The sequence below is a fragment of the Rattus rattus genome, chromosome 5, assembly GCF_011064425.1.
Source record: "Rattus rattus isolate New Zealand chromosome 5, Rrattus_CSIRO_v1, whole genome shotgun sequence".
NCBI classification, from domain to species: domain Eukaryota; kingdom Metazoa; phylum Chordata; class Mammalia; order Rodentia; family Muridae; genus Rattus; species Rattus rattus.
The window spans coordinates 103,400,683-103,425,924 of NC_046158.1; the positions used below are offsets into that span (position 1 = coordinate 103,400,683).

General features: G+C 38.0%; 1 protein-coding gene across 5 annotated transcripts in view; it reads right to left on the reverse strand.

Annotated features, from left to right (window-relative positions):
• The window catches only part of Myef2 (myelin expression factor 2), a 44,607-nt gene that overhangs the window by 2,411 nt on the left and 16,954 nt on the right, over positions 1-25,242 (reverse strand). For 2 of the 5 annotated variants that reach the window (XM_032904110.1, XM_032904112.1), the window contains exons 3-16: positions 24,952-25,004; positions 23,552-23,559; positions 23,357-23,450; positions 19,526-19,717; positions 18,707-18,860; positions 18,226-18,275; positions 18,043-18,106; positions 9,228-9,329; positions 7,768-7,818; positions 7,421-7,489; positions 7,023-7,121; positions 6,675-6,746; positions 5,027-5,235; positions 4,825-4,876 (exon numbers count right to left, since the gene is read on the reverse strand). In XM_032904110.1, coding sequence (XP_032760001.1) covers positions 4,825-4,876; positions 5,027-5,235; positions 6,675-6,746; positions 7,023-7,121; positions 7,421-7,489; positions 7,768-7,818; positions 9,228-9,329; positions 18,043-18,106; positions 18,226-18,275; positions 18,707-18,860; positions 19,526-19,717; positions 23,357-23,450; positions 23,552-23,559; positions 24,952-25,004 — 1,269 coding nt within the window. The remainder of the gene's footprint in view (positions 1-4,824; positions 4,877-5,026; positions 5,236-6,674; positions 6,747-7,022; positions 7,122-7,420; positions 7,490-7,767; positions 7,819-9,227; positions 9,330-18,042; positions 18,107-18,225; positions 18,276-18,706; positions 18,861-19,525; positions 19,718-23,356; positions 23,451-23,551; positions 23,560-24,951; positions 25,005-25,242) is intronic. The other 3 variants (XM_032904113.1, XM_032904109.1, XM_032904111.1) reach the window with 3 other exon arrangements.

The window sequence follows — 25,242 nt, forward strand, 5'->3', positions numbered from 1 at the left end:
GAAACTGTTAAGTATGCCCCTGAGAGTTTAAAACAGACTAATCCCAGAAGAGTCACAGGACCAAAGTAGATTGAAATAATAATTTACTCCACAACTAGTAAAATAGAAAAGAAAATACAGAAAAAAAAATCTATTTTCTAGTTAGGGGGGCCAAAAAAAAAAAAAAAAAATCGCAGAATGATACTGAGATATATGTGTTAAAAGAAATATTAATAGTTGTCTTGGTCAGGGTTACTACTGCTATGATGAAACACGTGACCAAAAGCAAGTTGAGAAGAAATGGGTTTAGAGTTTACTTTTCCAAATTCCAGTTCCTCCTGGAAGGAAGCCCAGAAGGAGCTCAAGCAGAGCAGGGACCTGGAGGCAGGAGCCAATGCAGAGGCCACCAGGAGTGCTGCTGACTCCTCATGGCTCACTCAGCCTGCTTTCTTACAGAGCCAGAACCACCAGCTCGGGAATGGTATCTATCACCCCCAATCGACTGGGCACTCCCACAGCAGTCACTAATTGAGAAAATGCCCGACAGGGTTGCCTAGTGCCAGATCTTACGGAGGAATGTTTCAGCTGAGGCCCCCGCCTCTCACTGTGACTCTGGCTTATCAAGCTGACATAATGAGCCAGCCAGTTGAGTGGCAGACAGTCAGTATCCAAAATCCTCCAGCATAAGAAGAAACTGGTACTCAGGAGCACCTCCATTTAGGTGGCACTTAGAGATCTCCAAGGACTGTGGAGAACTGTACAAGCTTTGAAGCTGGAGGTTCTTCTCTTTCTTTACCTTAAAAATTGGGTTTTTCTAAGTTTCACAGCATAGGTGAAACATAAGCAACAATGAGGTTTATGTGAGCAAGAATACTGGAAACACGTTAGCTTCTCTTGAATAACCATCTTTTAATCTTTCAGACAAGATTCTCTTTCCATTTCCAACTAAACTGTCCCTGCTGGTTAAGGGAATGTCACTCAGGCATGCAGACTCCATCTCATGGCCTACTGATTTAAGACCTCTTGGCTGGGACTCGAGACTTCTCAGTCTGGACACTTACACTAGAGACTGGCCTACAGACATGTTCATGGTTAGACCAAGACACCCAAGGAACACAGATGCCCGAAGAGCCCTAAGCCACCGGCGGACCTTGGGGGCGGAGTCCTCACAGGCACGGGTGTTAATGCTGAGCCGCAGCACAGCCTCAACTTTTGGGTTTATTTAGGGTTTTTTGTTTTTAATCTTTTAAGGCAGAGTGTCACTAGTTTGCTCTGGGTGAGCTGTAAGTTACTGTATAACCCAAAAAGTCCTCCTACCTCAGCCTTTCTGAGCTCTCAGACTGCGGGCACTCACCACTACACTAAGGTAAACGCCACATTTCCCAACCATATGAAAACAGAAATAAACATTTTCTTTCTAAAATAAATGATTTACAAGTTTCAAATAATTAAAATCAATCTGCCTAACTTTTTGCATGCTGAGGGTGACTTCTAATGGCCAGATTCTATTTGCAACATGACAAGGAAATGAAAACAAGCCTGACATTCAGCAACTGTGAGGACTAAACTCAGCCATACACAGGAGAACCGCAGAGCACACACTGTGCCACACAGAGCAAGCGTGAGAGCTACTGAACTCACGATGAAACAACGCTTCACTTGCCAACTTTTTAAGTCCAGGCTATTACTTTTGGAAATGGTATCCATGTTGCCTTTTGGGAGTTTATTAAAATCTAGAATCTGGAAACAGAAATTTTCTCAATTATTCTTCATCTTTAAGGAGATTTGAGGGCTGGAGAAATGGCTCAGGGGTTAAGAGCACTGACTGCTCTTCCAGAGGTCCTGAGTTCAATTCCCAGCAACCACATGGTGGCTCACAATCATCTGTAATGGATCCAATGCCTTCTTCTGGTGTGCAGGAAGACAGTGACAGTGTATTCATATACATAAAATGAATAAGTCTTTAAAAAAAATAAGGGAAATTTGAAAAAGATCTTTCCTGAACCACAAAGCTTGATCAGACTGTGATTTCTACAGGACAGTTCACTACATGCATTTTATTAGCAAGGCACCTGCCAGTAAGTGACATCCTGGCAGATACTGTGTCTAGAGTACCATTAGATTCTTCTTCAGCAAGAACAATTATTTAGCTAGCCTGGACTCAGGAAAACAAAACAGCAAATAAATCAAACAAAAACACCTGCCTTTATAGCTAAAGAGATCATTACTCGCTTGTGTCAGGTTAAAACAATACTATATTAAAACAGAAAAACTCTTAGGAGTCATACATAATGTGATATGGCAGGAAACAGTTGGTTCACTTCAAACAAGTCAGATAATGCTCTGACAAAAATGATTTAATTCTGTATTACTATAACTTACTTTCTTTGCCATCAATATTAATTCATGGTTTAAAAAAATGGGATATGAAGTCATATAAATACAATACTAAATATAAAATTGAATAGCAGCTTTTAACAGATTTGAAAGTAAAAAAAAAACCTCATTGACCTTTTAACTATCAGTATATTGGCTGACTTTGCATGTCAACATGACCTCTAAGTTAAGAGTCATCAGAGGAAGGAGCCCCAGCTGAGGAAATGCCTCATGAGACGCAGCTCTAAGATGTTTTCTCAAACAGTGATCAAAGGGAGGCTCCAACACCTTTCAAACAACTGCCAACTCACTTGCTTTTGACAAGGTTTTTATCAGAACTGCCTCTTCCTAAAATTTTAAATTAATGTAAAGTGAAAGTGCCATCAACAGAACACCCAGACATACGTAGCCTCTTAGAAAACCTCAGTATTTTATTTTGTTCACCTTAAAATGCAGTGATCGTAGTTAGAGAAAATGAATAACTGAATGAAGATTTAATCAGAACATCTGTGAACATATCACAACTCTTTTATATAGAGATAATAAAAGGTACTAGTTTTAAAAGGTAAGAAATACCCTAAAAAGCCTCAATCTGGGGTGAAAGAAAATTAGTAAATTATTCTAATAGCTTAAATAAATGCAGGTATAAAAACTAACCTGTAGATAATATTCCTGAGAGCAACCCACAAAGGCTTTTTATTTCCTTCATTTTTTACCCCTTAAGTACTTAGAAACGAACCTAGAAACCCATGCATGATAGGCAAGCATCCTACCACTGAGCAATTCCAGCTCTTGGTGTGTGTGTGTGTGTGTGTGTGTGTGTGTGTGTGTGTGTGTGTGTGTGTATCTTTGGATTTGATTTCTTATTTTTATTGAAAATAAGATTCTTCTCTAATACAATACATCCTAACTACAGTTTCCTCTCTCTCCAATCCGCCCTACACTCTCCCATCTCCCATCTCCCTGCTCCTGCAGATCTAATCCCCCTCCATTTCCTCTTCAGAAGGAGCAGTCCTCCAAGACATGACAGCCAAAAAGGACAAAACAAGATACAGTAAGCAAGGCAGGGCAAAAGCCCTCATATCAAGCCTGGACAAGGCAACTCAAAAGGAGGAAGACTCAAGAGTAAGCAGAAGTGTCAGGGCTATAAATGCTCCCCTGTTAGGGAATCCCACAGAACGCAGACCTGAAAGCTATAACCTGGTGCAGACCCACACAGACCCCAGGACTGCTCTTTCACCTCTGGAGCCCATGTGAGTCTTGCTTAATAGATTCAGTGGGCCATGTTTTCCCAGTGTCCTCCGTCCTCTCTTGGCTTTCACTTTTATGTTGAGACAGTCTCACAATTGTCCATGCTGGCTCTGAATTGACTCGGTAGCCCAGACAGGCCTTGAACTTGAGGTACCCTGCCTCAGCCTCCCAAATGGCTAGAATGACAGGCTGGACCAGCAGCCTCGGCTAGGAAAGTTATCATCGTTTTTCAAGGACACTAAAGTTACCTATTATTTTATGCCTTTAAGAATATTCAAAATGTTGGGGATGGTAGTGCACAACTTTGATCTCAGCACTATGAAGGGAGGCAGGCAGACCTTCACTCTCTGTGAACTCTAAGTATACAGCTCAGTATATGGTACTGTATCGTACTTTCAGCCATCTTTCAGCATAACATGCCGTATTGTGATTTTAGGCTGAGATTCTATATAATAAAAGGAAAACTGTTGCTCTGTGCTGACCACCCAATTCCCCTCTCACACAATTCCCTTATTCTCATATTCATATTCTCTCCTCACCCCCATCTGCCCTCTCTTTCAAACACACACACACACACACACACACACACACACACACACACACATACACAGAGGGGGAGGAGCTTTACCAATTAAGAGCTTTTGAAAATTGAGTATGGTATAGAAAAGGCTTTATTTGAAATTAATAAACCAGCCAATATACAAACCTAAGGAAAAATTAAGATCTGTAGCTAGTCAGTCTTATGATAGTGAAGAAGAGTTTCCAAAGGACTAGAAGAGCCACCACAATGTATGTTCTAACAGAATCCTAGGCTACTGGCTTAAGGTTTCTATGGTGCGCAAGCAATACAGTGTACAGAATGGCTCTCCATCAACTGTGCATCAGCATGGGAGTAAATACGCCATTTACTTACTTTTGCTTCTCGTGGGAAAAAAAAAAAAGCCTCCAATGAAAAACCATCAACCTCTTTAAAATCTGGTAATAAAAGACTGCTTTATAATGAGTCATGACAGGCTTCCCTGGTGAGTGAGTCTGTACTAAGCCCTGTTGTTTGTTCTAACCTACCAGACAGCAAAACTATTACCCATCTGAGGTTGAATCAGATGAGACCATGACTGGGGTAAGCCAAGATATAAACATTGTATTTCAAGGTTTAAAAAAAATCAAAATTTCCCCACAAGAAATTTCAGCACAATTTGCAGTTACTGGTACACTTACCACATTGGCTGAATTTCTCTTTTAATTTCTGCCAAGTCAAGTCAAAAGGAAGCTAAAATGAAAAAATTCAGTAACACATGTTATATATAAATTTATACTTTTATATACATGAAAATAATAAAATAATGACAAATAAATATTTTATATAGACAGACAAAGATACAGAAAGAATTTTAACTTTCCAATACATTTCTTCACTTACATTTCTAACAAATATCTGGTTGCCCTTGGAGCCTAATCTGTCTCTCATTCCACTTCCCATGGGACCCGATAAAAACCCTCGGTCCACGTCAATGCTCCTTTCCAGTATGGCTCCGATGCCTGGCCCCATCCTGTCAAAGCTGGAGCTCATGCGGTCCAGTCCCATTCCCATGCCTCCCGTCACAGTGCTCATGCCGCTCATGCTGCCACCTGCATTGTAACAAGGGCAGGAGTCCCGAGTTTCAAGTTTTAAAAACAAAACAAAAATAGCAAAAGGAAAGACGAGAGAGGAAGAAAAGAGAATGATCAGTTTTGAAAATGGAGAGGAAAAACTCATTTCTATAACAAAAAATTATTTCCATACAGAAAATAAAACAAGTAATAGATTTTGGTATCCATTTGCTTACTTGAGAAAACTTAATTTTAGTCACTATATAATTATATATGCCTCTGTAAAATAATATTCTAATAAGAAAACATCACATATTTAAAACTTCCATATTATAATATTATATATTATCATGTTATAATAAGCTTTTAATTCTTATATTTTGCAACAGCAAATACAGTAGCTGCTGAAAGCTAAAGCAGAGATGAAGACACTGTTACGACTCCAGCACACATTTCTCTCCCCACGCTCTCCTATGCATCACCCTTTCCTTGCTCACCTTTTACCTCAGTATATGGAGCTGTTTCCCACACAACTTCAATTTTGATATCAAATTTAACTTTCAGTAACCACAGACAATTAATTATCCCCATCTCATTCTCCTCCCTAATATTCCTTCATGAATAGTGTAAAGTCCTAAGACTTGCCAGCTGGCTCTCTGTTACTGGCAGTCTACCTGGGAAACAGTGTAAACACTGAGATAAAAGGGAAGGTGAGGACGATCCCGAGAGGAAATGAATGCTGCAGGATGGCAGGCAGAGCAGGAAATAAAGAGAAGCACATGGAAAGCAAATGTATCCAGTGGACAGGATGTCACAATTCACACTAAGTGCGTTAACTTCCTGTTTCCTAAAATTTCACCACCAAAGGAAGCCAGTAAGGTGTGGAGATTTCACAGGCACAGCAAGTCAGCAATGCCCATCAGGAACTCAGTCTAGCATGTGTGCAGGCTTTATATGATGTTTGCCACGTGGGAGTGGGAGCTGATGGGAGGTATTGGGCATTCTCTAGGGCTGAGACACACCCATGGTTTTGCAAGGTCTAGAAGAGAAGAAAGCAATCATCTCTTCATTCTTATTCTTCAACTTCAGGAAATCCCTAAAATTTGGTGTTTTGTCTCCAACTGCTAGAAGGCATAAGGTATACAAGTCAAACAAACTAGTAGCTATTGGGCAAAATCAAGCAGAATTAAGGCTGGTGTTCAAATAATGGCAGTTTATGACATGGGTGTGGAAAGACAGTTCTTGGACTGGCTACTGAATACGCATTCTGGTGTTAGCTGAGAAATACCAAACAAACAAACAAATAAAATTAATTTTCAAACATCAATCAAGCTATGACTCATTAAAGTTTCTCAAAATATGGTAAGACACATTAACACATAAAAGCAAACTATTACTGTACTACAATAACTACTCTTGCAAACTCCTTGCAAGCACTCAAATACTACTCAGGAAATTCTATTAAAATTTAAACCTACTTATTCCAGTTCCTACTGGACCCATGTTAGAAGCTCCTATTCTTCCTGCAAACCCTCCAATCATTGCACTGCCTAAACAAGGATGAAAAGATAATATACTAATTAATTTAAATAATGACACTTCAAAATGCCCAAGGTACTATACTCACAAATAACTAAACATAAAATTTTCTGGAGATAGACAAAATATTCAAGATACTGTAAAAGAGAACCATGAAATTAAAATCCCTAAAGTTTTCTTCTAGTAGCAAACTATGTAAATTATAACTTTTTAACGATTTTTTTACACCAAAAGGAACAGTTAAGACTATGACCTGCAAAAGGGAAAAAGTATACAACCAGCCCTACCAAGTCTACCAAAGGAGTCGCCAAAGCCTCGACTCAATCCAATATCACCACGTCCGAAATCTCGCTCCATGCTACTAGTCATTGCACCGCGGTACAACTCTGAAAAGATGTACAACAAATTAACCCTTCTTCAAGTACATCAATGTATGGAAAACCACTGAGGAATATGTCTAAGCTAAATTGAGGAGAAAAAGATCAGAAGTTACCAATTCAAAATAGTATGTGGCATACCAACTTACTTCATACACTCACTATACAACCCACTACCCACCCCCCCCGCCATGTTTACAAGTGTCCTCTAGTGCCCGTGTGCCTTCTGAAGACTCCTATAGCATCCATACCCGTGTGTGTGTAGGGAAAGTAAAGATAACATACCCCGTATAGGTACATTCACCTACCTCCCATTCGGCCAACTCCACCAAAGCCTGCCATGCTATTCATTGCTTCCAGACCACCAAACCCAACGCCTATGGAATAGAGAATAGTTGTGAAACTTGACTGGAGCTACAGATGAGCGGTACATTCTGGAAATGTTAAGTCACCAGTAAGCGCTTCCTTCATTTCATGTTGAGCAGGTAGTTTAACACAGGACCTTCTTTTAAGGGTGTATTTAGGCTCAGTGTTTGCCAACAGCCTTTAGAACACAAGCCAACAATATACCATGACTTTTTTCTACAATTCTCAACAGTTTCTAGTTTCTTTAAAATGGCGGTGAGTACATGCAGAAACAAATACTTATACATACCTCCTCCAATTCTATTCACTCCTCCAAAACCCGGACCATCCATTCCCATACCTCAAACAAAATACATAGTATGGACTTTCAGTAAATCTTAATTTGTGACTAACGAATGACATTATAGCAAAGTAAATACCATTGGTTTAGTCACAATGGAACACTAGAGAAGCAGGTACAGGGTATACATAGAAGGATGGTTTACAGAGCTATGTCATAGTGCCTAACCAGTCACCAATCTTCAAACAGGCCTCTGAGCATCAGAGAAAAAAAGAAAAAAGTTTACTATTCACATACAACATCCGGTCAGAGGGTTACTAGAGCCCGTGTGCACTCTTGCAGACAGTGATGTTCCCACAGAAGACTTAGACATTAAGACTACCAAGCAAAGATGCCCCTAAACACATCAGCTAAGGGGCTGGTCAGATCAGTAACAAACAGCTTGTGTTTGGACAGGAAGGGGATGAGATCCTAAAACAAGTAAGAAAAGGGGTTTTGCCAATTATAAAGTTTGTATCATCCTAACAAAAAGACTATGACACACTTATCAGCTCATAAACTGAAATGTAATTCTCAAAGGACAGTAAGGGAAACTTTGAAGGGCCAAGAGGTCAAAATAATTTCCATAACTCAATACTTGTGTTTCCCCTCCTCTTCTCCTAACACCGTGGATCTTTCCTTCCATAAACTACCCAATGCATGCCATCACAGCAAACCCAAATGCAGACACAGCAGTACAGCTATTGACAGTACCCAAACACTAGGAAGAGATGCCAAAAACAGAATCACTCTTCTCTGATTAGAAACACTTTATTTTCTTAAAAATAATACTTATGTTAATTACATGTTTCATATTATATACATTAAGTATAAATTTTAGGATTAAGATTGTCATCAGAGTAAATCATGACTTTTAAATAAATAAGTCAATTTTTTACAATTTTAATTTTTTTTATAATACAGTGGACACTGGGAAACATAATCACATAAGTAAAATCATGTTAGAATTTTCAGCCAACTTAAAAGAATGAAGTTTGCTGAAATTAAAAGTTGGAAAGCCGATTTCTAAAGATAATTAAGAGTATAACTAACAGACATATAGCTACTTCAAAGCTACCTTCCAAATGTAATACATTTAAACTGCCTATGCTACGGCATGTTGCCACCCATTCCCGGCTCTACATCCCAGGATGCAGAGGGCACTATGGAGATATAGAGGAGACGTCATCTCCTTAAAGCCATGTCAGTACGCACAAACTCCAGCCACCTTTCACATGCCTGGCCCCAGAAGCCGTCCCCACCTACACCTACCCTCTTGTCAGCTGCTCTCACAAGGTTTCTCTTCTTTTTCAGACAGAATTGACATGCTAAACATCTTGGAACAGAGTTCTCTAAGTACTAAGACGAATAAATATAAGCTTTATTAAACAGCAAATAGATCACTTACAAAGGTTTCAAGAAAAACTTACCACTTGGACCTAAATTTCCCATTACACCAGTTATGTTCAGCTGGCTGGCACTAATAGGTTGTCCACCTGGACCCAGTCCCATTCCAATGCCTCCAAGACCACCTAAATCACAAACAACAACATTACCAAGACTCGCATAGAACTAACTGTACTAACCTTTAAAACTAGCTGTATGCTTGCAATAGTATCCTAAAAGGTCGCAGATAGCAAGGGTTCTGGTTTTCATTTAGAAAGCAACATACATAAAGACTAATACCATTTATGAGGGAAAAAAACACTTACGAAGTAGGTTCAGCTTACACTCCACTTGAAGGTACTGAGAGAGGTGTAACAATCTGACAAGAGGGGGTCTGAGAAAATGGCTCCATGAGTAAAGGATTTCCACTACAAACATGAAAACCTGCCTTCAATTCCCAGAATGCACTTTTTTAAAAGCCAGAATTGTGTTGGACATGGGTAATCTTAGATCTGGTGCGGTAGCAGATCTCTAGGGCTCACTGGCTAGCCAGTCTAGCTTACTCAGCAAGTTCCAGTCAGTGAGAAACTCAGCCTAAAAAAAGTAGACACTGCCTGAAGAAAAACACCCAAGGCTCTCTTCTAGCCTCACTTCCACACCTACCCACTCCCAACCCGAGACACACACATACACCCCAAATGCATCCCAAGAAAGTGTGAAAGACATTTGGTCATGTCACGCATGTGGAACTCTCTTCTCCAGGAATGGTATGACATCACCATCAGAGCAGTTGTGATCACCAACGGGAGACACTCCCAAGATTGGGTAAACTAATATTCCTTTGTGTAATGAAGAGAGCTCACAAACGCACGTATACCCCAGAGGAATTAACTATTCGTTTGGGAAGTGGGAGGAGGGATGACACATGTGACTATTTCTTGTTGGTATTGCACCTGTAAGTTACCCATGATCCTATAGGTTACCTGTAGATAATTAAATGCACTAATTCACCAAACAAGACTTGGGTGAATCATTTCTTTATGGTCTGTGGCTACTAGCCTTTCTGGCTGAAGACATGTTTCTCAGACATCCTCATGTAGTAACACTGTACATACATACCTGAGAATGAACATGTTGCTCAGTGTTGAACAACTAAAATACTAGTATTACATTCAAAATAGTCCAAATAGAACTAAACGGTCGGCAATTACTGAAGAGATAAGACTTGAAAGCAGAGAAGAGGACAATGAGGACAGCCCAGCTGCAGCTATGGAACAAGATTCCTATCCAGACAGCCAACACCAAATCCAGTTTTCAAATTCGTTATAAGGGTCTGGAGAGATGGCTCACTGATGAAGAACACTTGTTACTCTTACAGAGGAGTGGCAAATCGCAAGCATGCTGGATCCACAAACCTGAGTGTCTTAGAGACTTAGACACTGCACCCACCTGATACAGGCAAACACCTATACACAGAAAATAGCTTTTAAAAGCCCACAACACTGGAAACTCTAATTGCCTGGCTTTATCATGACATTTATTACATTTACAAAATAAATGTTCTCATCAGGCATGAATATGAGGAATTTGAGACCTTACATTATCTGAACGCCAACATGTACCTGTGACTAAATTCAGATCTTGTCTCTTGTCTTTAAATTCAAGTTTGTTTATTGTTTATTTGTTCAGTTTTAATATACTGATGCTCTTTAAATCAAATAAGTAAATAAATAAATAACTTTAGAAAACTTTAGTTATAACCTCCCCTGGGCATATATCCAAAGAACTTCAAATCCTTGCACATCTATATATCTGTGTTCATTACTGCTCTATTCACCATGGAAAAATAAATAAAGAAACCAGACTAAAAATCTACCAAAAGATGGAAAGATAATGAAAACATGCTAATATATAAATGGAGATTTATTCAGCTACAAAGTGAAATTTGGAGAAAAAATAACTGGTGAACCTGGAAAATATAATATAAAATGTGGTAAGATGAGCTGGAGAGATGGCTCAGTGGTTAAGAGCACTGACTGCTCTTCCAGAGGTCCTGAATTCAATTCCCAGCAACCACATGGTGGCTCATAATCATCTGTAATGAGATCTGATGCCCTCTTCTGGTGTGTCTGAAGACAGCTACAGTGTACTCATATACATAAATAAACAAATTTTTTAAAAAAGATGTGGTTGAGACAACTCAGAACAAAACCCTGAGAGTTTCCCCCTCATCTGCAGACCCTCCCTAACCTATAAGGTATAGAAACTAAGGTAAACAAGTGTAGGGCAGGTCAAGCCCAAAACCTCAGATAGGAGACCGAAAGTGGGTAATATTCAGTAACGAGGAAGTATCCAATACAGACAAAAGGACACATCATGAAAGATGTTATAAATCTGTTTTTGCCTAGTTTTCAAGATGTGAATTCAACTTTCGGTTGAACCATTTCTGTACTTCCAGAGTCTAATATGGGTTAAGCCTTTGAGGCAATGATTGTTTGGGCTCTCTTGAATACCATTACCACAATGGGAGTCATATGACCAGTCACTGCGCCTTTCTGTTACACTGGCTCAGTTAGGAAAAAAATTAGCAATTAAGGCTTGAGGCTAGGAATTATATACTGTAAGATTTGTACAGAATGGTAATTTTAAACTGCACAGATTAATGTCAAGTAAATGTGTTCCTGTGCCTAACGATATCACAGTAATTATAATCTCAAAGAACTATAAAAGAGAAAAGAACTATAAAAACGAAAAGATAAAAATTAATATCAGAAGCATGGGAATTGAGAAATTTCCCACTTGCCAAGTCACAGTAAAATGAGAAAGTCAGATGAAGGACGAAAAAAAATCTAATTCTATGGTAGCTCATGACTTTATTATATCTCAAGACAAAAGAAAATATGAAAATACAAATCATTAAAAAATGTAAAGTATACCTAATAGTACATGTTTTTTAATTCATTGTTTGAGACTTCACACATGTATACAAATACATTTTGATTGAATCATTGCCCTGCTCCTTCCCCCAACACCTACGATCGCCGCCCTCCCCACCACTGCCTCTCAACTTCACACACTTCTTTGTTGCTTTAAACTACTGCGTCCACTTAGTACTGCACTTGCATGGGTGTAGGGACATCAACTGGGACATGGGCATGCTCTCGAGGCTGTTCTGAATCTTCCCCAGCAGCCATTAGTTCCTCAGCTAAGGGTGGGCTTGCATGCACTCCTTCCTTCACCAATCTCACTCACCCAAGCTGAGACTATTATGGCTGGCTTGACTGTGCAGGTCTTGAGCTTTAAAATTTACTGTTAATAGAGGTAAATGCAGTCAGGATCATGAACAAGGTGAGCCTGGCCAGGTAAACTGGGAAGGGAGGAAGCTGCCTTACAAAGGGAGAAAGGGAAATATTCAAATATGCATGGTTGGTAAGTTTCCGCTGTAAAAGTTCAGCAAGTAGTAATCCACACTCATTCTGCAGTGAAACTGTCAACCAGGGACTAGGACTCTAAAATTAGCTCCATGAACAATAAACTACCAAAAAGAGGGGGTAATTCAACAAAAGCCTTACTTGAATTATGAATTAGCAACAATAGAAACCAGAAGACTAAACTATTTACAAAATGCTAAGATAAAGTAACTTGATCTTAAATTCTCTTTAAAAAAAAAAAATCAAACTATCTTAGAAGACATTTACAGAGCAGCCAAAATTAGAAGAATTTACTAACAATAAATCCTTGTTGGGAAAATAAAAGCTTAACGAATAGATACTCTGAAGAAATGAGCAGTAGCAGGTGACAAAAAACATGATGTCTACTTGTGACGTCTGACAGTGACAGAGCGCCCTGTGACAGTAGCATGCAGTTACCAGAAACGGGTTAGAGTCAAGGAGGAGGACACAAGATGAACTTCAAGCTTTATACATACACAATATCCAGGGTCACCACTAAAAATACAGACATTTGAAGAAATTAAAGAAATTTAATTCCTCAACTTCACATAAAAGATTGCCAAGCCAATTTTAAAAGATGTAATTGCAGTTATAACATTTACACACAGAAAAAAAACATTTACACACAGATCAAAAACAGTAATACAAAATAGTATAAACTACACAAAATTATATTTAGTATTATACAAGGACTTAAGCTAACTACAAAATCGCCTTGTAATAAATTACTTGATTTGAATTTTTAAAATACTTCAAAATATTTTCAACAACAAAAAAGTAACTAAATCTATCAATACACTGAAAAAAAAAATTACCATTAAGTACTTCTTAGTAACCGGTAACCCAAATAGGTAAAATTATACAAAATTATATAAAAACAGAGAAAGGCTACAAAACAACTTAAATGATTAACAAACTTGACATAGTGAACATAGAAGATTTATAAAAATGGACCTATGGGTAAGCCGCCCACGATGAGATTCTAAGGCTGTCACATAATGAGTCACAGTCTTATAGACCATGTGCTATGGTTTACCACAGTGAACCCAAGTGAAAAACCAGTAGGAAGTACAGAACTCATGAATTTGGAAATTGTATTTTCAAATATACAAGATTCAAAATAACTGTAGTGATTGGTAATTTATAAACACTGAACTATAGAAATGGTCATGCAGAGCCTGTCCCACATGGGGATCCAGCCCATATACATACAGCCACCAAACCTAGACAATATTGAAGTCAAGAAGTGCTTGCTGACAGGAGTCTGATATAGCTGTTCCTGAGAGGCTCAGCCAGAGCCTGACAATACAGAGGCGAATACTAGCAGCCAACCATTGAACTGAGAATGGGTCCCAGTTGGAGGCGTTAGAGAAAGGACTGAAGGAGCTGAAGAGGCTTGCAACTCTGTAAGAATAACAATACCAACCAACCCGAGCTCCCAGGGACTAAACCACCATCCAAAGAGTGCACATAGACAGACACATGGCTCCAGCTGCATGTGTAGCAGAGGAAGGCCTTGTCAGGCATCAATGGAAGGAGAAGCCCTTAGTCCTGCCAAGGTTCAATACCTTCCCCCCATCCCCCACTGTAGGGGACTGTCAGGGTGGGAAGGCAGGAAGGGGTGGGTGGATGGGTGGAGGAACACCCTCATAGAAGAAGGGGGAAGGAGATGGGATAGGAGGCTTATGGACAGAAAACAAGGAAAGGAGATAACATTTGAAATGTAAATAAAAATATCTAATAAAAAAATGAAAAAAAGTCCATAGAAGAACCTATGTTCAGTAGCTATATTTATAACCCTAATTGCTTAAATTAAGAGAGGCTGAAAACTAGTGAAATACATATCCAATTCAGAGTTAGGGCAAAAAAAAAAAAAAAAAAAAAAAACCCGAGACTAAATCTAAAGAAAGAGGAAGGAAAGAAATGATAAAATATACTGACAACAAAACCTATTCTTTACATTTACAAATTGACAAGTTTCTAGAGATAAGGAACCACTAAATGACACTATGCTGGACTGGAGAGACAGCTGAGCTGTTAAGAACATGCACTGTCTTCCCACAGACCCAAGTTTGGTTCCCAGCACCTACACAGTGTACAGCTCCCAATCACCTGTAACAGCACCAGGGGATCCAACATCCTCTTCTGGTCTCTGTAGGGATTGATCTCACATGTACCAACCTACATGCAAACATGTAGACACATACACATACACACATACATACACACACACACACACACTTAAAGTCTTCAAGAAGAGGAAACAGAACTATTAATATAGTAAAAATTTAAGATGATGCTATGCTAACTAAATAAAATTCAACACAAAGCCATGGCGGGGTGGGAGGGGAGGTATACCCACAACCAAACAGTGGCTGGAGCATGGTGACTCTTATGGAAGAATAAAAGGAATAATTCCAGACCCTGAAGGAGATAGGAAACTCCACCGAGAGAACAATAGAGTCAAGTAACCTGGACCCTTGGGGCTCTCAGAGACTGCACAACCAACCAAAGACTAGGCTGGACCTAGTCTTCCCCTGCACATATGTAGCAGATGTGCAGCTTGGTCTCCTGTGGGTCCTGAACAACTGGAACAGGGGATGTCCCAAAAGCTGTTGCCTTTATCTGGGATATGTTCTACTAGCTGGGCTGCCTTGCCTGGCCTCAGTGGGAAAGAAAGCATTTAGCTTCAAAGAGACTTAAAGTGCCAGGTTTGGGGAAATACCCAGGGAGGCCCCTACCTACTCAGAGGAGAAGGGGAGAGGGAATGAGGAAAGGTCTGTGGAAGGGGTGACTGTAGGGGGCAGTGAGCAGGATGTAATGTGAATAAGTAAAAATTAAACAAAATTAAAAACAAAACAGTGTTTGCGGCTAATCCCAACAACCCGAATTGACCTCTAGAAGCCACACAGTCAGAGAGCCTTGGTCAGAGTTGTCCTCTGATCTCCCCACAGAGCAAGCACACCCACCTCCCCCATGCCACACAAACACACAAAATAAATGAATATCTAGAAAAGTTAATGTTCAAGACAGGCAAAAATGGGGAAAATCCTTAAATAAAAAGTTACCATAACTAACTCATGCATCATCAGAAAATATTATGACTAAATAAGTCTTTCCCAAAATATATGGCAAGGCCAGTTTTACACAAATTCTAGCAAAATCAAAACAAAAACAACAACAAAATCAAGGTAATTCCTTTTTTTTTTTTTTTTCTCGGAGCTGGGGACCGAACCCAAAATTCAAGGTAATTCTTAAAGAATATTCCAATTCAGTATTATTTCAAATAATTTAAAATGCAAATTAAAGAGCAGAAAAATGTATGAAGTATCAATTAAAATGAAGCTACCAGCTTTATCAATAAAAAAAGAAATCAGGAACAAAACACAGTGAATTATGAAATAGCATATGGTATCACACTGAATTCTAATTTATTAAGCAGATATGTACATTACTAAAATCTGCATAACAAACAGTCACGTGTTGTCCCCTCTAGGTGAGGAACGCATTGAGAGGTGAATATGGAAGTGGGGCATCTCAGGTCTACCTGTAAGATTTTATTTAGTTATTAAAAATCCAATAAATGTAGCATATAAAAGCTCTAAAATATTACTTTTGTCTGCATGTTTAAAATATTTTATCAAAAACTTTACTACTAATAATGAAAGAGCACAAAGACAAACAACAGTGTACAGCAACAGTCTGAGGGCAACAGCTAACACAGGGCGTGCACTGCTCTTTTGTAATGCTCTGGAACAGCGCAGTTAGTGGGCATCCAGTGACAATCTGTAAATCTAAATCTACTCCAGGATTTGTCTCCAGTGCCGGGGTTGAATTCAGGACCCCATGTATGCTAATCAAGGGCACTACTCCAACAGACATCTTGGTTCTAGTGCTAAGGCTAGACCCAGGGACTTAGGCACAGTGGGTGAGACCTTATACCACTGAGTCCATCTCCAGCCCTTATACTTCACCTTGAGACAGGTCTCATTAAGTTACCCAGGCTGCCTTGGAACTCACTCTACAGTTGAGGAAGGCCTTAGACTTGAACTTTAGATTCTCCTGCCTTAGCCTCTTAAGGATCACAGGTCTGTGCCACCAAGCTTGACTTAGGACATCTAAAGAAAATAGTATTCTTTTATACTCTGTTGTGTTGGATAACACATTTAAGATAATCTCAGAGGTACCAAAAATATATCCCTTTCACATTAAGGAATGAAAACAGACCTCCTCTTGGATTAATTTGACCAACACTAAACCCAAACTTGAATTTCTCCCTTTCGTCTTGTTTCTTCCATCTGCCTACAGTCTGTGCTGGACTGTCTACAGTCTGTCTACTGCCTGAATGCTGCTCAGATATCTGACCGTCCCCATGTCTGCCTGTCTCTCACATGGAGCTTTGCCCTGTATCTATCAAGCAGCATAGAAACATGTCACTGCAAAGGGATAAAGTTCTTCAGAAATCTGTAACAGATCTTTTACCCAGAATAGTAAACAATGTTGTAAACAGACATTACCCAGCTATATCTATATCCTATGTTGCTTCCAACATTTATGGAGGATATTTGTTTTAAGGTTCCTTTCACCCTGTTGGCTGAAGGATTATCACAATACACACACACATACATTATCTGAATCGGGCATGGGAGAGCAGCAGATAAGTTAAGGGTAGGTTATGTTGTAAAAGCTGATTGCATGGGAGAGCCAACACATGGTGAGCTTGGTTACTATACTGTTCTCTTAAAGTCTGGTCAAACTTAGGCTGAGTACATAACAGGATAGCAGGCTAAATAGTCTTAAATATTACAGAGATATTAATAACTTGGCTGTGAGGTAAAGTAAAAGTTCAGTCTCTAAGAATATAAGAAATATGTTCATGAAATTGTATCACACTGTTGGCTATTAAAGAAACAAAGATTAAAACATGTAAAACATGTAACATTAAAATGATTATAGAACACCAATAAAAAATATAAGGAAAGAATTTTCAACATGGAAACATGATTATAAATTAATGTTAAGCCCAACCTCTACATAATCTATATACTAGTCTGAAACTAGTTAAATGCACATATATACAATACATTTATGTACAGGGAAGGAGAAAGAATACACATAAAAATATTAAAAATGGTGGCTATCTATGGTAAAATTTTAACGATTCCCCCCTTCTTGTATATGAACTCACCAAATACATTTCAACTTATAACTAGTAGGCCAAGCATTAAATTATTTTAAAAGTCTCATATTTCTTTTCAGTCTTTATATAATCAGAAGCAACACACTGTCCAAAATACCAAACTAATCTCAGAGAATGAGCAACTTCAATGTAGGAATAAAAACAGACTTCTGTGTTATACATAATGAAGAAAAAGAAAGTTGTTTTCTAACAAGAGCTTTTACTTACGTGGTAATTGTGATGTCTTACTATCATGTGAACGGTAGTCTTCATGAGGGACAGATTTGTCATCCTAATTGCAAAAAGAAAAAAGTTTATTATACATGTAGTTAAAAAATAGCTAATGAGAGCTGTTAGGAAGTGAACTAAAGCAATTAATAACTAAGGTTGAGATGAGAAATGGGAACTCACCATTTTCACATGCATAGGTCTATCAAATAAAAACTGCCCATTGAACATGGCTGTTGATTCAGTCAAGGAAAGCCAATTAAGATGACTGTAAAATTGTACAAATTATCATATTTAAAGAGTGTGAAACTTTTTCTACTGTCTTAACATTATCAGACTTTCTTCAGACTAGTCTCTCACTTTGATTTATAACTTCATTAACCAACAGCAACTGCACTGATGGACAAGGAGTCCTCAAGTATGCATGCACACACTGTCCAGCAGCAGGAAAGGATCGGCAGAAAACAAGGTCCTGCCTGTCAGTCCTGAAGAATGTGGCCAAATCCAGCCTGCGTGAGTGACTCTTATCCTCAAGAACAGCAAGGTTTCCTGCTGTGGCAAAAGCCTACATTTCAAATGAGGCAGCATTATATAACATGAACAACTGTGCAAAGGTATCAAGCTCCTCCAACATCACTTAATGCTAAAATTCACATCAGGATACAAATTGCTTGGACTGCTTCGATTGCTTGCTCAAAAGTGACCGTGCCCATGCCTCTGCTCTTGCCGTCCTTGTCTTCTTTAATATCAGCTCGCTTCACAGTTCCAGCTATGCTGAACACTTCCTTTAGTTTCTTCCAACCAACTTTGAAGTCAAGCTTAACACAGAATGCATAAGGTTAAATTTTTAACAAATGGCCCCCTCCTTCATTGTAAAAACAAAATCATCTTTTCTAACGTCCTAAATCTATAAACTGTAATTCTTGTTCAACAATATACCAACAGTGTTCAAATAAAAAAGGTCTTGTTTAAAATCAGTTCAGCTACATCTATCTTGTTTCTTATCTTGATTTAAATTCCTCAAATCTTCTTTCAATTCCTCAATCCTGTTCTGTATGTGGGAAACGTAGGTATCAACTATGACTAAGTTGAAAAGTCAGGTTTTGGAAAACATTGTCCATTTCACAAGACTTTCAAAAGCATAAAACAAATGGCAAACCAACCATAACAGGCATTTACAAACAGGAGGACTACAAGAATAAAATTCAACTACCAAAATAAAGACTACACATAGCTGACTTAAGGAAAACCGTCTGATGTCTATGATGTCCATAGTCATGTTAAAATGCTATTGTATTTAGGGTCTAACTTCAAAATACATACATAAAATTAAGCTTGACTTTAACAGAATTATAACTTTTGTTTACTTTAGTTAAAAATAAACACTGACCTACAAACCTATCAGAATATATCTAACAAAATGATCTCATAATAAGAGTTAAGTATCAGAGCAACAAAAGCTTAAACTAAAGCTTAAACTTACATTAGCAACAAAAATTGTGGAACCAAGTCTACCAGCCTGCAAATTGTTGATAACCTCAGGAGGAATGTTTGGATTATTCACAATGGAAGGTGGTAAATTCACCAACCCAGATCCCACATCAGAGGCATGTGATCCTTGAAATGATGTTCCTGTTCGCTGCAGTGCACGGCGAGCATTTTCTCCATCAGGATCCTATAATGCGTAGTGAATGTTAACTGCCGGCAAATACATCAGTGAATATATACAATTCAAGTGACTTAAGGCTGGACAGCAGGTAACCAATCTGGCCAAACTACTAACATCTGTGAGAACTAAGGTTTTTTTGTTATTTTTATCCAGAAAGTGAGCGCAATAAAAACCTGTAGATTGACCTCTCACTACCAGAACACACAGCTTGCTATAAACTCAGGTAGAATGTGATAGAGGAAAGTTTATTATCACCAGCTAATGTCACTCTTGAATAAAATACAATAACCCATTGTATAATCTCTTAGCTTCCTAAACAACGAAAAGGACTTGTGATGGGAAAAGGGAATAACAAAGGCCAAGTGTCCAAGTAAAGAATGCTTTACCCAGTCATTCCACTACGTAGAAGATCAGCAAAACACAAATAAAATTACATTAAGAGGCCCATCGTATGCATGCGAATCATTATGCCAAAAATTCTACTCTTATTCATGAATTCTACTTTCTTATTCATGACTCTCTCAGACCAGTCAACATTCTAACATGGAGCAAAACGGGGCTCAGAGCTCCTAACTATGAGGCAACTGATGGCTTCTGGGGAAGAAAGAGTTAGTTTTCTTTAAAAGTGTAGTCCCTGACGGGTCAACCATGTAACAGCGGATGATGCCCCCCAACACACACACACAGAGAGAGAGAGAGAGAGAGAGAGAGAGAGAGAGAGAGAGAGAGAGAGAATGAGAATATATGAATGAGAACGAGTGGACTCAGGTTTTAAAAGCTATTTGGGATGAACACAAAGAAAGTTGGGAAGGTGAGGAAGAAGGAGTGGATCTGGGAGGAGCTGAAGGAGAAAAGAGGTAAAACGATCAAAATACATTGTTATGAAATTCTCAAAGAAAATACTCATCAAAAACTTCTCTATCTCAGTCTGTAAATATTGACTTAAAGTAAATAAGGAAAGATAACTTTAATAAATTCTCTAGCATAGCCAGAATGACAAAAGGGAAAAAAATGAATGTGAGAATAAACATATGCTGACTCCAGTATGCTGCTTCATGATAAAGACATGAAAAGATTATAGAAGTGAATACATGTTGCCAACGAATGCAATGAGACTTTATATAAGCAGTCAGGATGCTTAGTGCTCATTCTGTTTACTTCTTGACAGACTCAGAGTCATGGAGGGAAAGGGGGATGACTTCTGGGTAAGCTTGTAGGGAATAACCTTGATTACATTAATTATAACTACTTTTCCTCGTGAGCAGAACCATTTCCTGTACTAGATCCTGCAATGTATAAAAGTGAGTGGAGCACACGTTCATATTTCTGCTTTCTGGTTATGGTTTTAGCTGTTTCAGTATCCTGCTGCCTTGAATTCCCCACAATGATGCATCACCCTTCAAACTGTGAGCTAAAATAAACTCTCCCATAAGTTGATTTTATTCTATTATGTCATCACAGCATCAAAAAAGCAAGTCACAAATGTTTCAAGTTTGAGAACTGAAAAACTTGTACAAGCACAAAATTGAAAAAGTGGTTACCTACACAGGAGGATTAAAAAGAGAAGTCCTTCAACTATTGAAATTCATAGGTTGTTTGTATTAATAGTTCATAGTAGTATATTTATTTTGTCACATGTAAACATTACACACACACCCCCCACATATAATCCTAGTTTTCATTCCTGTTTTCCCCTTGCTGTCCAGCCTTCCAGTCACTAACTGCTACTGCTACAGTGGGCCTGCTAACACGTGTATGACTCCTACTGACCTTCATGTAACTGGACACAATACTAAAGCTGCTAAGGAACACTCAAGTGCACCTCCATTAGATAACTATGCAAGCAGTCCCTGCAGTTTTATCAGTCACTGACTTGTAAATCAGAAAATGACTGCCTTTGCTAAACATTAGCTGGGGAGTTAAGTAGATCATTCACTATTTACTAAAACTAAATTTGACCCCTTTTTCCCTTCTAAAATACTTAATAGAGGCATCCTAAACCTTCACTCTAGGGTCGCAACAGTAGATCTGAGCTCCTCGATATGCTGCAACTTAACCGTAACACAATCACCCGACCTGAGCCTCTAACACCCAGTGGGTTCTGTCAATGAAAACAGAAAGATACTATAAACACAGTATGCTTAGTGTCTATAGCATCTCTATGGAGCTTTTATTATAATACTTGTTTTTTTAAACAGAGACAGGATTATAAAATAGCAAACTATGATCATCAAATTATTAGAGGATTATAAATTGGAACCAATTATTTAAGATGCTGAACATTTCTAAAGTTAAGTCCTGGCATATGCATAAAAGCAGCAAATAAATGACTAGTCAATCCACAAAACTTAAACATTCCCTACCAAATCTCTGCCAATTTTCATTAGATAACTATAATCCCAGGATCAATGAGGATTCAAGAAATCTGAAGTTAATTCCAGTCAAGAACGTAGGAGACATGATATTTTTGGTACTAAGGCACTGACGCTTATCATCACACTAAAGAACAAGACCCCAGCAAGCACTAACGAGAACAGTTTCTACAATTTACGTTTATGAAAGAATTGGACTATTCTAAGCACTGTGCTAACAGCTTTCCATAATATCAAAAGTACAGTAACTAGAAAACATAACACTGAGTTTTTACAATACTATCAGAGAGATTTCTAGTGTTTCTCCTATCTCAGTGTGTGGTTTCCTCTTCCTGGGTCATTTAGCGTTTCTAGTGACAGAGAGTAAGCTATAAGTTATTTACCACACTTGGTCTTCATAAATCACATTAGTTAGGTATTATCAGTGGCGTTATAACAAATTAACTAAAGTCTAGAGAAATGAGGCATTGTCACATGGCTTGAAAGGGTAAGCTGGAACTCAAAACTCCCTCTTGTGGAATGCCAATCAATGAATAGCATCAGTATTAGCTCAACATTTCAGACTCAAAATAACCTTGTCTATTTCTCTCAGTACAGGCTTAGCAAGGATATGTTTAAGTGAGTATATGGCCAAACTAATATGACAAAACAACATAAAATAAAAGAGCCCATGAAACTGAGTGTTATCCCAGCTAATTATTACCAAGATCCACTACTCCTGTAAGTGCTACTATGTAAAGTACCTTCTGATCATTTGTCAATCTATTTATACTACAATTCTCTACAAAGAAAAAAATCCCCATTGTAGATTATTCCAAGTTCTAGTTACACAGATCATTAAGCTACAATGCTTCTTAAATTCTAATCTTATAGAATCTAAATTTATTAAAGAATACCAATCTTATTCCAATAGCAAACTATGTGCATTTTCAAGCAACCCATAATTGACTACAATACCTATTGAATTTTCAATTAAACATTCTAAAAGCTGAAAATGTTTATAGCAAATGAAGTTTGCCTCTTTAAATTTTTCCTGATTTTTATCTTAAATTGAGGATTTTTATCTGTAACTAGAAGCTAAATAAAAATAAAGAATAACTTAAGGATTAAAGCAAATCATCTCAAGTAAAATAATCACAAGTTACAATTCTTTTATAAGCATCTATCCTTAAAAAAGTAGCCATAAAACTATATGAGGAAAAAAATGAAAAAAAAATCAAAGGAAGCATGTTCAGATAATTCAATGTTTAAACTGCAAATACAAAAAACTTACCTCTTTAATATTCAGAGGTCTTCCACTAAGGTCATATTTGTTCATAGTTTCTAATGCTTTCTTTACAAATTCTTCATCTTTAAATTCAACCACGCTTAGTAGGGAAAAATATATAAGAAATGCTTATGTACAAAGATTTCTGATTCCCAATCACAAGACTAATTTAACGTAAGATACTTTTAAAAAAATTCTTACCCACAACCCTGTATCCAGTAGATTGTCAATATATGCAAAAGAAAAAAAAAACATTTTAGGTCAGTAGATGAATTTAATGGAAAACTCTAATCTTTAAGTCATTAAGAAGTAATCAAGAACACATTTTCTTTTTCTTTTACATCTCCAGAATGTAACAGGCAAGTGACCATGCATTTTCCACACATTTTTAAATCCATCTAACATGTTACAAGCTTGGAGTACATTCTTACTCTCAGGTGCCTTTTCTTAAAAATAAACGAGTGCCACTGTATGAATTCAGTCAACAGTAAGTACAGGAAGAAACTGAAGGCCCCGATACCATGTCTTATGCAGTAATAATATCTCGAGATATGTTGCGCACAATATACTTTTTAAATCTAATTAAAATAGCAATTCAATAACATGAATTTTAAAGTTATTATGTTATGTATAGTATTTGCCTACATGTATGGCTACACGCAATGTGTTAGTCTGGTACCCAAAGAGGCCAGAAGAGGGTGTTAGATCTCATGGAACTTGAGTTCCAGATGGTTTGTGAGCTGCCATGTGGTGCTGGAGTTGAGCCCAAGTCCTCTACAAGAGCAGCCAGTGCTCTTAACTGATGAGCCATCTCTCCAGCCCCCATGAATTTTGCTTTTAAGAAAGTTATCTATTAGATTAAAGCTGGCTGCACACAATTTAGAAGCATCTAGCTGGAAGCATGTAAAACAAATTAACCATGCTAAAGAAGCTTACAGAATCATTTTTTAAAAATAATTCCTGTGATTATTTACTGTTCGAAGTGCCACTTGAGTGTGATACAAAGTCTGTATTTCTCATGTACCCAACCATGCTGTGACTATGAGGAGACGCTGTCACAGAGCTTCCCGTTATACTCTTCAGTATACTCAAGCTGCTAAATCAAACCTATCATCAGCTTCCAGGCCAACTTAGTCATAGACATCATTCATACCAATTGGTCAGAGCACTGCCTCTTACATGGTCCTGCAGGCTAACAAATTAAGCTTTTCAATAAAAGTTTCAAAATTATATTCTAAATTAACACCTTTAAGCCACAGGCCTCTCATAAAACTCTTAGGGAATATTATCAATTCAGTGACTTTTAAAGTATCCCTGAAGTCATCAAAATACAACAAAAAGCAATATTAAAATTTTATTAGCTAAGAAAAAGCATACCTTAAAGCATTAGAAAAATGAATGCCCTTTATGAGCATTTACAAAACCCATCCCTTTCAGGTAGCTAGTTTGGTTGGCATGTCAGACTTGCTAGGATAAAACCTCAAATCTTAAAGTAAAACAAAATGAAACTTAAGTTTCCAGAAGTCTGGTAGAGTAATATACAAAAGTAAACTGCTGAGGAACTTTTAAACCTCGAGCAGATTATGGCCCACAGCACTTACCCTTGATTTTCCTTCCGCATCCTTAAAGAGCTCCACGTATGTAACCTCACCAACTACATAAGACATACAAAAGGAAGATACCAAGAAACAATACATTTAAACGCCAGTATCTTGCTTTACTGCACACCTGTGCACAACTCTACAGAAAAGCACCTATTATTCACCGGCAATCAGGACCAGATCAACATACCTCCTATCGATAGCTGTAGAAATTTAACTAATTTTCAGAAATTACCTCATCCACATTCTCTAAAAAAGCTAACAACCATATTAACCCAATTCATACTGCAG